Genomic DNA, 17511 nt, shown 5'->3' on the forward strand with positions numbered 1-17511 from the left:
AAAGGAAATTCGTTTGAAAGGTTTGTTACATTAATATATTTCAATATTTCTGAAAAATAAACAAAAACATTTTTTCCACTTAATTAGAAAATTCACTGTCTTGTTATTCATTTAAAAATGAAACTGTTCATATCAGAAGACGGAACACTTCATTTACAGTGGTGTTTCCTGGAGATTTATATGCAGTAAAATCATCAAATTTTAGTACACTGAGTTTCTTTCATTAGCAGGATTGTTTATAAAGTAAACTACTTAACCAGCTTTCATGCCAAACATTTCGTGAATATGTACTGCAAAAACGTGCCATATTTTACATATGGTATACAAAGTCGAAAAAGATTCTTACATTGTTAGAACATTTTAGTACAATAGTAAAGCCCGAAATTGTCGATCGGACGACAAAATTTACTTGTAAAAGTGACAAGTCTGTTTAATCATTATTAACATTATTATGGTTATTATTAAAGAGATTTTTCCAGAATGAGGGTAATTCTCACAATGGGGTAACTTGTCTTGCTGATGGCAATCCAGATCACCGTTCGTGGTAGCGCTAAACTGCCGCCCAGTCTATAAACCGCCATAAGGTGGCAGGTTAATGCCGTTTAAAAAGTGTTGTACGCCGGGTCGTCGACCTCAAGGAGTGCTGCATTTTAACAGGATTATTCATCATAATAAAATGTTGTTGCCTGAAAGACTGCATTAAATATAAGTAAAAATGTATGCCACTTTCTAATTTTATTGATGATAGTGGATAATGTTGTTGTTGGAGTGCGCGGTGCCTTCGCCCCTTCGTGTCCCTTGTCCCTTAGTTTGTAGAGAGATGTGAGTTTTGGACTGTGCACACTTTTGGTGATTTTAGCAGATGTGACCGGAATACGTTTTTTTTTTTTCGCGTATCAGCCAATAACAGAAGGTGATAGCCGTCAGGCCCTGTTGACCCTCCCGGTGCTCCGACCCTTATTTAGTCGAGACGAGTACGGCAAGCCGGGACCGAAGTAACGAAAAGTGCGTAGTCCGTCCGTGGGCTTAATCACGGCTGTCAACGGCGTCTCCCTGGGCATTTCGGAAAGATGTTTTTGCTGATGAGCTTAATTGTCATGGTGCGACTAGGAGTCGGCGATATTCCTTCTTGTGAATTCTTCTTAAACAGTAAGTGGAACATTAAATAAAAAAAATAAAAGGCAATATGATCATAGCTAGATGCCATTTAAGCAAAGGAGAGAATGAAAGAAAAAACGAAGTGTAAACATTTAAGCTGCTATAAATGTTTGCTCTAAATAGGTTGTTTATACATTCGTGATAAAATTACACCTTTTTCATTGAAGAAAAACTCTGTATTCCAGATAAATGTTTGGAAATTGAATTTGGTTGGGATCATGTTAACTTTTTTCCTTTACTATGATCAGATAGAGGTAAATTAGCGATCTTGAACTGGCCCTAGTGTGTGTGTGTTTTCGGGGTGAATGTGTTTGCATTGCGATGGACTGGCACCCTGTCCAGGGTTTGTTCATACCATGCGCCGGGATAGGCTAACTGACTATAAATGCTTTACTCATTAACCATAAATAAGTTAATGTGTTAGTTTTTATCAGTGAAAATGCCAAGCAGTTAGCGAGAATCTATTATTATTATTGTTATTATTATTGTGTCACCTTCATCCAAACTGATTTACATTTGAGGTACAATTGGTTACATCTGTTTTTCTCAGTCGTGGCCAAACGTTTTGAGAATGACACAAGTGTTGGTTTTCACAAAGTTTGCTGCTTCAGTGTTTTTAGATTTTTTTGTCAGATGTTTCTTTGGTATACTGAAGTAACTGTCAATAAAAGCCTTTAAAATTTATGAAATGCTTGAAATTATACATTAGGTTTATGCAAAGAGTCAATATTTGCAGTGTTAGCCCTTCTCTTTTAAGACCTCTGCAATTCGCCCTAGCATGCTGTGAAGCAACTTCTAGGCCAAATCCTGACTGATGGCAACCCATTCTTGCATAATCAATGCTTGGAGTTTGTCAGAATTTGTGTTTTTTTGTTTGTCCACCTGCCTCTTGAGGATTGACCACAAGTTTTCAATGGGATTAAGGTCTAGTCAGTTTCCTGGCCATGGACCCAACATTTTGATGTTTTGTTCCCCGAGCCACTTAGTTATCACTTTTGCCTTATAGCACAGTGCTCCATCATGCTGGAAAAGGCATTGTTTGTCACCAAACTGTTCTTGGATGGTTGGGAGAAGTTACTCCCGGAGGATGTTTTGGTACCATTCCTTATTCATGGCTGGGTTCTTTGGAAAAATTGTGAGTGAGCCCACTCCCTTTGCTGAGAAGCAACCCCACTCGTGAATGGTCTCAGGATGCTTTACTATTTGAGCACAGGCAGGTGCCAGTGACTTGCTTAAGGTCACAAAGTAGGGGGATTTGCACCCACAGCCTCAGAGTTTGAAGTCCTGTAGATCTGAGCAATATATAATAAACTATTAGTTATTTGAGGTGAATTAGAGATTAAATGACTCAAAGTGTTTTTTTTTTAATCATACAAGTTGACTGATATGGCTAAGTAACTTTTTATGGTTTGCTTTATTGAATATGACTATGCATGCTCTAGCTTTAATTTGCTCACATCTTGAGACGTGTCAAAAGTAAACATATCTGTGTATACAAATTATATATAATCTGTGAAATAAACAAGTAACCACATACGCAAAGTCATCATTTGTTTAAAAGGGAAAATGAAGATATTAGAAGCTGTAACAATGAATCCAGTACTGCATTTCAGGGGAAAAAATCTCGAGAGCCTGAGCGAGGAGACTGAGTTTCTGTGCTTGCAAGTGTCCTGGATAAAAACCAAGATCCAGGCCTTTAATGACTTCTTGGGCACAGCCATCAGCAGTGTGTCTTTCTTGAAAGAGAGTGTTGACCTAGTCAAGAGGTCTACTTACTTCGGCAGTGACATTCATGTCTCTGGTGACTCTTCCTATGATGTCAGTAGACAAATTGGGAGAGCATGGGGGTCATGAGGTCAATGGAAAGGCAAGTGTGGTGCTCTCAATATCTTTGCAAAGGGATGAAGGTCCAAGTCTTTAGCGTCCTGGTGCTTCCTGTTTTACTATATGATTATGAGATATGGACACTATCCAGTGACCTGAGACGAAGACTGGATTCCTTCAGTACTGTGTCTCTTCAGAGAATCCTTGAGTATCACTACTTTGACTTTGTGTTGAATGAGCGGTTGCTCATGGAGTCCCAAATGAGGCACATTGCTTGCATTGTGAGGGAGCATCAGTTATGGCGCTACGGCCATGTGGTGCGATTCCCTGAGGGTGTATCCGGCTGGACCAGGCCAAGGGGATGCCCATTTAACACCTGGCTGCGGCAGATAGTCATTTCCAGACGGTGGGACTGGACCACAAGTTTGCCTGGGGGGTTGCCACCTAGGATCCTGAGCTGTTTCATCATGTGGGGGGTTTGGCAACGCCCTGTACTAGTGCATACTCCCCAACCTGACCTGACCTGATTGTTAGACTCACTTAATCCATTTCAGGGCCACAAGAGGCTGGAGCATATCCTAACAGCAATGAATACAAACCAGGAAGCAGCCATGGACAAGTCCATCACAGGGCCGTGTCATGTACACACTCACACTCACACATGGCCAATGTGAAATCACCTGCCAAACTTGTAGCAGCGCGGCTTGAAATATATTACATTTTCTAGCAGCCCGGCAGTATACTGTTATTGGCCAGATTTGGAGGGCGCAGGGGCTGCTGGGAAGAAGGCTGGTCAGGTGGGTCCTTTAAAATGAACCAAAAAGATGGCAAGAGCATCGCAGTCATCTCTCAGTTTTGTTTCTTCACACACTCTATTGGATTGCTATCTACCACTGCCTTGGATTACAGTTTCATGTGGATGTATGTGCTGTCCAGTACCTGTTTGACAGTTTGAATTAGTCTTGGTTAGCTATGTCTTTGTCGTTGTCTGGGGAACACTCACAATTAGCTCCAGTCTAAAACTTTACATTTCTTTCAGAGGGCTGTTCACTAGGATTACATTTCACACATTCATCATCACCTGCTACTGCTGTGCTGGACTCGACTGTGTTGAACTTTGTTGTCAGTGTTAGTGTGTTAGTTATTGTTTAAGTGTCGTGTATATAGATAATTATCGCTGTCAGGGAACTTGAGAGGACTTTTGTGTAGGCATTTTTTTTTGTAATATAGTGTTTTCTTTTTTCATTATTTAATTCATATATTCATTATTATTTATCAGTAAGTGAATGTGTACATGCTGGGTCAAGGCAGGGTGTGTTCCTGGGGTCCCCGCAATAAACAAACAAATCACCAAGATTGGATTGTGTTAATCTTAACATCCCGTGACCGCTACAAACTAACCAGCATGTCTTTGGGGATATGGGAGTAAATCAATGTGTCTATTAGATACTGCATATACAAAACAATATATATTTGTGGGAAAATACTTCATTCATAAAAGAGCATGGAGGTGAGAGCCTATCCTTGTAGTGCTTAGCACAAGTTCAGGGCTAATTCCAGGTGGAACACCTAGCCATTGCAGGGCACACTCAAAAACTGCTCCATGTTAGGACGATTTGGAGTCACCAATTAACTTTACAGAAAAACACACCATTAATACTGTTCATTAGTTCATCCTTTTCATTTTCAGTTCTAGCTATTTTTGTCATAAATTTAATTTAAAATGTAATACATTTTTGTTTTTGCTCTTTTAGGGCGAGTGTCTGGTGTTTTTCTCTATGATCGTCATACTCGCTATAATCTCACATTTGATGATGCAGCTGATGCCTGTGAGAAGGATTTTGGAGCTACAATTGCTGACCGCCATCAGTTGTATGCTGCTTATAAAGCAGGACTTGAAGAATGCCGCGCTGGGTGGATATTGGGAGCGGAAGTTGCTTATCCGAGGATAACACAAAATTGGAACTGTGGTCAGAATGAAACTGGCATTATTACCTATGGCATTAGGAAAAATCAATCTGAAACATGGGATGTTTTTTGTTATAAGGAAGATGATAACTGTACTGCATATGAAAGTATATATCTGCACACTTTAAACAGGACCCATCTAACAGACTCACTTGATGAGAGCATTAAAACCAAAAATGAGTTGGTCCAAAGATTTTTAGCAGGAGAAGATTTAGACCATATCTCGGAAGATATAAGCCATTCAAATGGATCATATATTGTTTCTCCAGTCAGCCAACATAAGCAAAGCCCTTCAATTTTTACAAACTCATTCGTCCAAAAGAAAGATGTAATAATGCCTACTTCTTCCATTACAGAAGAAGATGACATTACTACCAAAATTATGGAGATTCCTGAGAGTTCATCACAGGAAAATCTGAATAACTCCTATAAAGAAGAGCATAAGGAAAGTAGCTTTGATGAAAACAGCATAAAACATGAAATCCCAACAACACTGTCAGATTTGAATAGTTTGCCATCTAGATTTCTGTATGTCAACCGTTTGTTTCCTTTGCCCAATGTCAAAATTCTAAAAGTAGTACCACCTACTGAAAAATCTACTTTAGAGGATAAGCACACCCACATGAAACCTGAAAGCACAACACTTTCTGACTCTAGCTATGAATCTTCATGGAAGAGTACAGATCAATCTGAAGTGACTAGACCTAATTTACCCTACAAATTGACTTCACCAACAGAAAAATCACTATTAAGCTTGTTATCGACACAGCATCCTCAGAAACATGTTGTTACAACTGTCACACCTATATACCTTTCTTTGAAAGATTCAACACAAAGCAAATATCATTCTTTGAATACAGAAGAACCTATTATTAACTCAACAGAGACCACATCAGTGGTCAAAGTAAAAAATGTGACACTTGAATCTTTCAGAAGGAATGACATTGATCATGGTAACTTATTTGTCTTGAAAGGAAGAAAAGAAAATAGCACTAGATCTGAGATAAAGACAAGCAAAAATGCTTCCTTTAGCTTTACACCAAAGCCAGAACAATTCAGTGAAAATGGGCCCTATGTTGAAAATGATTCTTCAATAAGAAGTGAAAATTTGTCTCTTGCTTTCAACCAAAGCACAAATGCGAACAGAACTTCCAGTTTTTTATTTACAGCAAGGGAGCAAACTACATTGCCTTATGTCTCAATACTGCCATTCACTATTAGCAAAATGATAACTGATACTGATTATAGTTTAAAGACTGCTGACAGTCTTAAGTCAGTTGATATAAGTAATTATACAGAATATGGGAAAAGTAAGGGCAAAGATAATAGTATTCTGCACATGTTCTCTCATAATAGGGATGTTGAACTGCCAATAATTAGTGACAGAGATAAGGCAGAGAAAAATATGTCAACCTCTGAATCAATGGAAAGACATGATATGGGTTTTCCTGAAATTTCATTTTCCAGTCAAGAATTTTCATATTTAAAGGAGAATGCAAATTTGACTGGGAGAGACATAGAGAATAATAACATTGTTGAAGAAATCACAGCCACACCTCACCAGGTTTCTACTTTATCTTTGGATCCAACAACGCCTCCTCATGAGTCATCAGCTACTTTATGGGTACCACTGGCAACTTGGTCAGAAAGAAATGGTAAAAAGAGCATGGACATACAGACTTACGCAGTAGATAGTTCCAATTTAAGCACTACCAATATATATGAAACAAAGTCAACTCCATCAACTGATATAAGCCCTGGTGACAAAAGTGAAATGACTGCACTATTAAATAAGTTCAGTTCAACTCCACCCAGTGATATACAAGTAACAGAAACTACCGAGCAATGGAATAAATACAAATCCTCTCCAATCACATCTTCTTCAAGTTCACAACCGATACACAACCCCACTCAGGCTTTGAATTTAAGTTATGTTGCAATTGACACATCTACTCAGATGAATATAAGCTTGGCTAGTGTCTCCTCACACCTATCAAGTTCTTCAATTATGTTGCAAGGTGAGGATTCATTAATTTCTTTACATACTATTTCCTGAACTAAAGCAGTAGGAAGAAAATTAACATATTTGTTTGACATTCTCACTTTGCATATGTTATTGTCTCTTCTAATTGTGATTATTTTATTGCTCTGTTCAGTTATCAATGTATATTAGAGTCTGATATGCAGCTCTTAACTGGTCCATTTCAGTATAGTTCTGGGTGCCAGTGTAGACAGACATGGAGATGGAGTGGTTATAACCTGTCATGATGTTAGGTACTCCTGCAAATTAAACCTTCAGTGGCACAATAGAGAAAATATGGTCATAAAGGACTGACAAGAGGCCAATTCCGCTTTCTTAAACCAATAAGTGGCAGTGTCTGAGGTACAGCTAGAACTGATGTTATCATACTGCCAATATAAAGGGAGCTGGCATCCTAGAAGTTAACATGAAATCGTGGAGCATTAAAATAACTGCAGAGCTATGGAAAGCTACAACACTTTGGACCACATGTAGGAATTCTGAAAGACTGGTGGCTTTGTAGGTGCTGGTGTTTTACCTCAGAGCTGTTTTTGAGTGTTGGCTTGGAAGTAACCTTGGAATAGGATTTAAATACTACCTCATTTCAGGGGGAAAGTGAGCTGAAAGGTGGACAAGGCTTACTGGTAGGATAAAATAAGACAGTTACCTGAAGGGGAGAGAAAGGAATGTGAGGAAAACGAGTGTGTACTTCACCTTGATTTTGGGAGATGGAAGAGTGTCAAAGCTATTGCAGTAGACAGTCAGGGCAAGAATATCATCGGAATATAAATTAATAAACTTATTTTGTGTAACACCTAATTGAAAGTAAGAGTAGAAAGTGTAGTCATTATTTGTTCACTAAGTTTAATGGAAGCTGTTTTCTAGCGCTACTTTGCTGTCTGGTTTCTGTGCAAGTTCCTCCTTTAATTGTGTGCATTTTCTCTTCAATTTTATCACATATTCTAAAGACATCCATGCTTAGCTTATTAGCAACACTAAATTAGCACAGTATGAGTTAGAATGGATTGTGTGTGTATCAGTGCACTCATTGTAATAGAAATACATCCTGGCCAGAGATAGATCTTGTCTTTCGTCAACATTGTCAGCATAGGCGCCGGCTTCATCCTTTCCTCTTAATACTACAACAATAACATTTATTTCTACTAGCTGACGCCCCCCGTAACATACGGCGGGGTAAGAATAGGAACGGAAAACGGTGAGAAAGGAATTCAGAAATCAAGAAGAAATAAATACTTCTTGAAAGACGCAGTTGTGCATAGGTGTTTTGGTGGAGAAGACAGATAATGAGTCGAAAGATCTAACCCTAGAAAAAGCCACATACAACTGACCGTGGCTGAAGACTGGTATCAGGTCTGTGCTCTGGTCTTTGGGTATCCGACAGTGCATGTAGAATTTCTGGCCAAGCAGGATTACATGTGAAAGTGATAAATAAATCAGGCTTTCTGAATTTACGTACTATGGCCATGGCATCCTGATAGTTTTGTTGCATGTATCTTGGACTTCCTAGAAATGTGGACGGTAATATGATCATTTTGCCTACATGTACGTTGTTATTTTCAGCGGTTGCTTGCAGTGCGTCTGATAGTCCTTTGTATTGTTCCATGCGCAGATGTTGTTGATGTAATCTGAGATAGTTGAGACGTGCGCCCTCTGTTTTAAAATAACACATCTACGACGTACTGTTGGAATAGTTTGCCGCTGGAGTGCAAAATACTAAATGTATTCCTCATTGCTAATCTGAACGCGTAAAATTGGCATTGAGTAAGCATTATTCGCTTGGCGGTTCTTTTACCGGGAACATGTTGTAAATCTTTGTGCCAGCCAATGTCTCCGTAAGGAAATAAAAGTGGGTAAACCATAGGATCGCAATTCATATTGAGTGTGGAAATCTGTTTACAGGTGTTGCCTATGGGATAGATGCAAATGTCCCTTTCGGCAGGCGGTTCGCCATCTTCTCTGACGAAAATTGCTGCAACATCGGTGTGATATGTCGGGGCATTGTATCGTCATAAATCCTGCCTAGGGTTTTCCTTGAAAACCATTCGTACAGATGCTTTTGGATTGGACTGAGCGATTTCATGCATGTGTTTGTGTGATTTAGCGAAGGGGTTGATGGTTCTGAGCATGGAATCTAGCTGGAGAAGTAAATTTTCGCTGCATGCAGAGTTTGCTTTATTTTTTAAGCGTACTTCAGTAGCTTGTGCTGTGTCAAAAACATACAACTGTCCATATCCTGGAGAGGTAGAAGTGTTGGCGTATAGTGGAGATATTTGGTGATAAATTTGCCCGTGTATTTTAAAACAGTATGGTCCATGGCCAGGAGGTTGAGTTATCTGTGCACCCATGGAAGCAAACACTAGAGAAGAGTTGTATTCTCAGATGTGTTCATGATAATTTTTAGCTTCTGATGTTTGCTGTGTAAGAAGCTGTTGTAAAGACACAGGTGGCTCCTTGCAAAGGTGGTGTCACAGGTGGCCGGGGGGGGGGGAAACGCCCCTGAGGACCGTAAGAGGGCTTATGCCTCCCCCAGACCACGTGGGGGCGACCGCCCTGGTGGCTATTGGGACCATGGGTACAGAGCTTTGAAGCTCAACCCTGTAGGGGCCCGTGGTCACCGCCAGGGGGCACCCCAATGCCTAAGGAGCCCTGTATCTCAGCACTTCCGCCACACCCGGAAGTGCTGGGGGGAAGAGGATCGGGGACACCCGGAGTGCTTCCGGGTGCGCAGCCGGCACTTCTACCACACTGGGGAGTGCCGGCGGAAGATTGTCAGGAGGCACCTGGAGCACATCCAGGTGATTATAAAAGGGGCTGCCTCCCTCCGTTCGTGGGATGGAGTCAGGAGAGAAGGAAGGACAAGGTCTTGGAGGAGGCAAGGAGGCAGCCTGAACGAAGAAGAGGCATTGTTTGAGGGCCTGTACTTTAGGGTTAGAGTGTGCACTGTAAATATGGAAAATAAACGTGTTGTGGGTGATTTGAAAATGTCCGCCTGTCTGTGTCCGGGTCATCTTTCACAGTGGTAAAGCTACTTTACTGTTGTGGCAGCACCTCGAGTACTTGTTGGATGTATTATGCTCAGCAGGCCAGTATAGTGCATGACATTGTTTGCACTGCTGGTCTGGAGTCCCAATGTTGAACTTTTGGATGGGAAGACAGGAATTAGGTGAAGAAATACCTGTGGTAACGGGAAGAGGATTGTGTGTATGTCTGCTGAGACTGCGTTGGTTTGGAAACATTGCTTTGCAGATGTCGCACTGCAAGAGTTGTGAATGAATTTTGTTGTGTTTAGTCAGACAATCCTGTGTAGTGAACTTCTTATTGCATTTTTGGCACTCATATAGTTGTTGGGAAGAATGCCTTTTCTTGTGTTTAGCAAGTGAGGTTCGCATTTGAAAAGTTTTGTAGCAGGAATCGCAGTGGAAGAATGTGTTACTGGAGAGGGAGTCAGGTAATTTTTCAGCGGAGTGAATTTTTGCGTGTTTGTGAAGATAGTTCTGCGTTGTGAAACGTTTTGTGCAAGTGTGACACTGAAACAATTTATCGTTGCAGTGAATTTTCTTGTGTTTGGCAAGGCTGGGTTTTGTTTTGAAAGGTTTACTACAAATGTCGCAGAGGAAGGTTGTACCAGTAGACGAAACTGTAGTGTTTTGTGGAAGAGAAGAATGACTGAGGACTGATGTGTTGGTGTTATCAGACATTATATGCTGCTGTGGAGACATGATCGGAATTGGTAGGAGGGCTTCATAGTGGCCATTGTCCAGTTGTCCTGAGTACAGAAGGTAAATGAAGAGAGTATTTCCAGAATTGTAAATGCAAGGTGGGATGTTGGGGTTGTGTTTGAAGTAAATGACAATGGTAGCATGGAGAATCTCTGAAAGAACTTGAATTTCATCTTCACCACCATAAACTCCAGATGTTGCCATGTATTGATAATACTCCTGACTTGTTGTGATAAATCGATATGCGCTGGATAGAACAACAGGAAGAACGTCTCCAAATCTGATGCAACGAAATCAACTGTCCTATGTCGTAGTGAGAGTGCATTGCCTTCGTCAACTGTTTGTGTCAAGAAATAACCCACCGATAGGAACAGGCAGTTGCCGGATCCCGGAATAGAGATGACGTTGTACAAAAACCTGTTGACAGAGAAGATACTGTCGTTCATTTTATAACAAAGGCTTAGGAAACAACTGTCGCAGTATAACGAAAATAGCAAAGTGTATGGGAGGCTGCAGGCAGCATGGGGAAGGATTTGGAAGAGGACGAATAGAAATCGAGAAATGCCGTGTTGGCTGCGTGTGGGCGGGACCAGTTTTGAAGGAGAGCCGCAGGCAGCATGGGGAAGGGTTTGGAAGAGGACGAATAGAAATCGAGAAATGCCGTGTCAGCTGCATGTGGGCGGGACCAGTTTTGAAGTGGAAGCAGGACAAACCAGAAGAGAAATATATATAAGAGATAGCACATTTTCTTACAAAGAATGTAGCTCAAAAGTGATTTACAAGATGTTAATGAAATAGTTAGAAGCAAAAAAAAAAAACAAATTGAAATTAGATAAGAATATTAATGAATAATTATTATACAAAAATCAATAATGCACACTTACATAAAATAGATATATAATTAAGGGAATTATAGTCCTTGAATGTAGAAATGATTCTGCTAGTCTGATGATAAGGTCAGGTGGCCAGGGTGGACTGAAAAAAAAACATTGGAAAAAAAAAAAACTAAATTCCAAGCAAAAGACTGCCCAGCCCCCAATGGCCATTCTACCTAACATAAATGTTTCTAAGTAGTTCTTTATTAAAATTTTTTATTTTTATCTTAGAGAATTCAATGCAATGGGTCTGATGGCAAGTTGGAATATCTGCTTTCATTCAAACATTCAAATATCAGAGGTGGCAGCACAGGACTTTGATCAAATTGTGTGACACAGAATGGGGGCGTTTGATTCATTTACAGAAAGATTTGTGTGCTTCTTTATGTTTTATGACTATTAAACAGGAAAACAGTTTGTGAAATTTGATGTTTTAAACACAATGTGAGTTTCTTAGACTGTTGGTTATACATTATTAATACATATTTTTTCTGGAAGAGTACTAATCTAGCAAATGCTGAATTTCTTTGCTGTACAATAATAATGTAAAATATTGTGCTTGTTTGTTTGATCAAGAACCCTTTGGCTTTTCTTACAGATGCATGTGGGGGTGTTTTGAGCGGTACAGAGGGGGAGTTTCAGAGCCCCGGATTTCCACAGTCTTACCTGAGTGATATGGAATGCACCTGGACTATTGAAGCTCCACTTGGTTCATTCATCACTCTAACTTTCCATTCTTTTGTACTAGAGGACCACAAAAGCTGCGAGTATGACTATGTCACCATCTATGATGGAGAAACTCCTGCAGATCAAGAGCTGGGCAGGTGATAAGTTTGGATGTTAGATTGTATCTATAATTAAGTACTGTTGTTGAAAGTCTTGGAACTGTTAAACATACCCAGTTTTTGTTTCATGCCATGCAGTTCACAGAAGGTGAATTTATTTGGGCACCAGACATAGCATTAAAATACAAATGTAACACTAATATGATCAGTAACAAATAACAAAGAAGAAAATATACTGTGTATCAATCAGGCCACAGCAAATTTCTATAAGTATTTGTACCCTAGTTTAATTGCAAAACATCATTCTATCTTAGTTCCTTTTTAGCAATTTATTATTACAGTGATCCCTCGCTATATCGCGCTTCGCCTTTCGCGGCTTCACTCCATCGCGGATTTTATATGTAAGCATATTTAAATATATATCGCAGATTTTTCGCTGCTTCGCGGGTTTCTGCGGACAATGGGTCTTTTAATTTCTGGTACATGCTTCCTCAGTTGGTTTGCCCAGTTGATTTCATACAAAGGACGCTATTGGCAGATGGCTGAGAAGCTACCCAACTTACTTTCTCTCTCTCTTGCGCTGACGTAGGGGGGTGTGAGCAGGGGGGCTGTGTGCAGCTGCTTCCTGAAGGACATGCTGCACGGTGCTTCGCATACTTAATTAACTGATTTTTGACTTTGTTTTTCTGTGGCTCTCTCTCTCTCTCTCTCTTCCTGCTCCTGACGGAGGGGGTGTGAGCTGCCGCCTTCAACAGCTTTGTACCGGCGGTGCTTCACATACTTAAAAGTCAAAAAGCCCAATTGATTTTTTTTTTGACTGCTTGCTTTGCACTCCTTTGAAGAGGAAGATATGTTTGCATTCTTTTAATTGTGAGACAGAACTGTCATCTCTGTCTTGTCATGGAGCACAGTTTAAACTTTTGAAAAAGAGACAAATGTTTGTTTGCAGTGTTTGAATAACGTTCCTGTCTCTCTACAACCTCCTGTGTTTCTGCGCAAATCTGTGACCCAAGCATGACAATATAAAAATAACCATATAAACATATGGTTTCTACTTCGTGGATTTTCCTATTTCGCGGGTGGCTCTGGAACGCAACCCCCGCGATGGAGGAGGGATTACTGTACTATGATTATTACTAAAAGTTACAACTGCTGTGACTCAAACATAATGCTAATCATTTCTTAATTGTTGATAATTAATGACATCATAATACATGTTAGTAGCATTGTGTGTAGTTCTTGAATGGTTTGCATAAGCAAGCAAACTTAAGCAATGTTTTCCAACAACAACAGGCTTGTTGTCTCCCACCCTGCACTAATATGTTTTTCAGCAGATATTTCAGTGATATGACTGCAAGTTCTTTTGTAAACACTCTTTTTCGTGGTTTGTCTTACAGATGTTTTTAATCATAGCCATCATCTCTAACATAAATTAGATTAATTACTTAAATCATTAATGATTTGAATTGTTCAATGATTAATAATCTGAGATGAATAAGTGACAGAATAAGGAATTATAAAGAAAGAGAGCCAAAGAGAGCCAAACAGATGCAGGTGAATGTGAATAACCTGCAGAGATAGTCATCAATAAATGAATTGAACCCAGGAAATGTTAGGCAGTAGCTCTAACCACTATGCAACCCTGCCATTCTTATTTTACTCTTGTGTCATGAAACCAAACAGGTTTTGCGGTTCAGAAATGCCTGCACAAATCAGGACAAGGTCCAATTATCTAGCAGTTGTAATGAAATCGGATTCTTCTGTAGAACTTGATGGTTTTTCAGCCAGGTTTACCACAACAAAATTACACAGTGGTAAGTATAATTTTAATAACTTTTCTGTTTATACTTTATTCTTTTCAATGTTTTTTATATGCTATTGGTACACTGAAGTGCATACATACCAATTTGTTACTTTTAATTTTTGAAGATATTTGTAAAATACTGCTATAAAACTCCAGTGGCTCAAGGCATGAGAATATTTTATTCTTAAGCTTGATTTTCTAAAAAAATGAACATCTAAATTTCCAATAATTAATCTAATCAATTGATATGGAAATAAAACACACCATTGCCATCTTGAAGATAGGCCGCTTTATTACAACTCACAAGGCAAAAAATTAAAACATACATATCAACAAATGTAGTTTGTTGTTACTCCAGTGGAAAGACAGGAGGAAAATGATGTCATAACCAGATTTATAGAAGCATTTCCTGGCAAAATAACAGTTCTTATACTTTACTAGGGGGCTCCGCCCCCTGCTCGCTTCGCTCGCCAACCCCTGGTGTTGGGAATGACAAAGAGCGTGATGTATGAATGAGATATAGAATAGTGTGACGGTGTAGATGATGCAAATAGAAAGCAAACAATAAAGTGTGTGGCACAGTGTAAAGGTTTATTTGAAAATTTCTTTGTACACGCCGTTTAAGTGTAAAAGGTAATTCCAGCTCAGAACTTGTAAGGTCATTTAAGATGGTTATTGTTGTGATCAGAGTCAAGTTTGTCAGAGCTTAGAAAGAGTTGTGTCTCTCCAGGAAGTAATGGAATGACTTGGGTATTAATGTTTTCCATATTAATATTTTTTGGACATAATATAGTGCGTTGTGTTAAAAGGGGCATTTGGTCTAATGAGATTGCTGTTCGAAATGTCTCTGTAACTAAGTTGTCGCAGATAAAGGCTTGAGGAATTGTAATAATATGTGCCTGAAGTCCAGCTGTATTGGTGAGTGTACCATCTCTCAGTTGTAATAAGCAATTGTTATGATCTGGTTCTGGACATCGTATCTTTTTTACTAACTGTATCTTTTGAAAGCAATGCCAATTGTCTGCGTATTTTAAGGTGCACTGAACAATAGCTGAGTGCATGGCATCTGGAAGAATAGCTAATCACTGTCTAAAATCTCCTCCTCATAAAAGTACCTTTCCTTCAAATCGAATATTATTATTCATAAACGTTTGTAGAAGTTTATGAATGGTGTTGAGTAAGTGACTTCATGCCATTGAACATTCATCAATAAACAACATTTTTTCAAGACGGATGTCACGTGCAGTGCCACCGTTAATGTTCATAGTGGATACCGATTTGTAGGATCTAATGTAGTTGATAAAGATTTCACTTTCAGGTACATCGTCAGTTATAAGCCTCTGTAGATATTCAGTATATGAATGTAAAGAAGGCAGTCTAATTTGACCCTTTTGACAACAACGTGTAAATGTATAACTTGTATTTCCACTTGTTTCTTCAGGGAAGTGAACTGAATGACAATGATTGCAAATGACATTCATTAATCCGAATGAATTTTCCTGGTGTATGTTTTGCTTGTGCCGTTTGAGAGGCGCGTTGTTGCATATGTAGTATTTGGGACGTGTTGTTTTGGAGCTGTAATCGATTTGCCTGGGCTGTGTGAGAAGCCCGTTGTAGCCTTCGCTGCCATTAACGTATGTCTGAGACGGGAGGTGTTTCGTTTTGAATCCGTGCCTGTTGCGATGCAGCACTTTGATTGATAGTTTGCGTCATGTGGATCTAGGATGTAGATTTGTGCATATTTGCGTTGTTGATTTGTTTCAGGGTGCACTGTTCCAATGCGATGCAGTATTTGTGCACATATGCGAAAGTAGTATGGGCCATTGCCTTTTGGTGGCCTGATATTTACTCCGGTATATGCAAAAGCAAATGAACCATTGTAGGATCTAATGCAGTTCATAAAGTTTTTACTTTTAGGTACATCGTTAGTTAGAAGCTTTAGTTGAGCTTTGCGTTTTTGGAGTCGAGACATTTTTTCTTTTAGAAATATGGATAAGTAATAAGGAGAATTGCACTCACTGTTAATATGGAGCCTTTTCTGCGATTGAACGGTTAATAGTGCCTTATTGTAATGAGATCCACCTATGCTGCATAGCCGTCTATTTTGTTGTTTCTTTCGTTTTCGTGTGTTTGTTCCTGTTATCCTTTCCTTTTCGTTTTGTACCCGTGACCGTGTATTCATGACTTGTTTCTTTCTCAGCATGCGAAATATGGATAAGTAATAAGAAGGATCGCAGTCACTGTTAATATGTTTCTTTTTCTGCAGTTGAACGGTTAATAGTGCTTTATTGTAAGGAGATCCACCAATGCTGACACCTATGCTGTCTAGTGTGAAGGTGTTGATGTTCACTTTAGAATATGTGGCTTTGGGTGTCACTTCTTATGGATGTGTGTGTGTGTGTGTGTGTGGGGGGGGGGTGGGGGGGGGGGGGTTGAGGATTGTTGTCGCGCGAGCGTCTTCTTTCTTTTTGTGTTCCTGTGTCTTGTTGAATCCCCCTCTTTGTGTGTGTCCAGTCCCTTGCTTGTAGGGTCTGTGGGGTGGTTTTGTGTTCTTTTTTTTGTGTTCCATGGGCTTGTTGAATCCCCCTCTTGGTGTGTGTCCCGTCCGGTGCCTGTAGGGGGGGGGTGCCTTGCTGTTGTGCGCGAGCCTCTTTTTTTTTTTTTTGGGTCTAGTTTCGTGTGCAATGTGTTTCGTGCTTTGCTTGCGTTTGAATACTTTTTTATGTGCCGTTTCCTTTTTTCGGTGCTCTTTGCGCCTCATTTCTCAATTTTTTCCTGTGCTCACTCCTTTTTTCTGTGGTCTTGTCCGCCTCTCGCGGCCCCTCATCCGCCTCTCTCGCCCTCTTCTATCCGCCTTTCTCGGCTCCTCAGCCGACCCTCGCGGACTCTTTTTGCGCCTGCGCAGTACGTCTTTTTGCAGCTACGGCCCATTGCCGGATGCGGACTGTTTTTGCGCCTGCGCAGTACGTCTTTTTGCAGCTACGGCCCATTGCCGGATGTGCCTGCGTCCATCATCCGGTTTAGCATTCTCGGTTAGTAATATGGATAATACAGGTAATGTTCTTAATTACCAAACAGTCTCCTTAACTGACTTTTTTAAAAAAAAATAATTTGACTTGAGCAGACTTCATAGTGTTATGTTTATCCCCAGAAAGTGTCAAAAACATTTAATCTTTGTTATTACATGTAACAGAAACATGTAAATACCAAAACACCAACATAAATATAGCAGGAAAGGTACTGTATGTCTAGTGTCCACTGATAGCATGTTTTGAGACAGTCCCCTACGCACAGCCAGGTGTTGTAATTGGGACAGTACAAGTGTGTTTCTTTGCAC

General features: G+C 39.9%; 1 protein-coding gene across 1 annotated transcript in view; it reads left to right on the forward strand.

Moving 5' to 3' along the window:
• Positions 1-677: 677 nt before the first annotated feature.
• The window catches only part of LOC114653453 (uncharacterized), a 61654-nt gene continuing 44820 nt past the window's right edge, over positions 678-17511 (forward strand). The window contains exons 1-4 of the mRNA XM_028803791.2: positions 678-1149; positions 4737-6968; positions 12184-12409; positions 14054-14184. Of these exons, the coding sequence (XP_028659624.2) occupies positions 1071-1149; positions 4737-6968; positions 12184-12409; positions 14054-14184 (2668 nt within the window). The 5' untranslated portion in view covers positions 678-1070. The remainder of the gene's footprint in view (positions 1150-4736; positions 6969-12183; positions 12410-14053; positions 14185-17511) is intronic.

This window comes from Erpetoichthys calabaricus, chromosome 6 (assembly GCF_900747795.2).
Source record: "Erpetoichthys calabaricus chromosome 6, fErpCal1.3, whole genome shotgun sequence".
Classification (NCBI taxonomy): domain Eukaryota; kingdom Metazoa; phylum Chordata; class Cladistia; order Polypteriformes; family Polypteridae; genus Erpetoichthys; species Erpetoichthys calabaricus.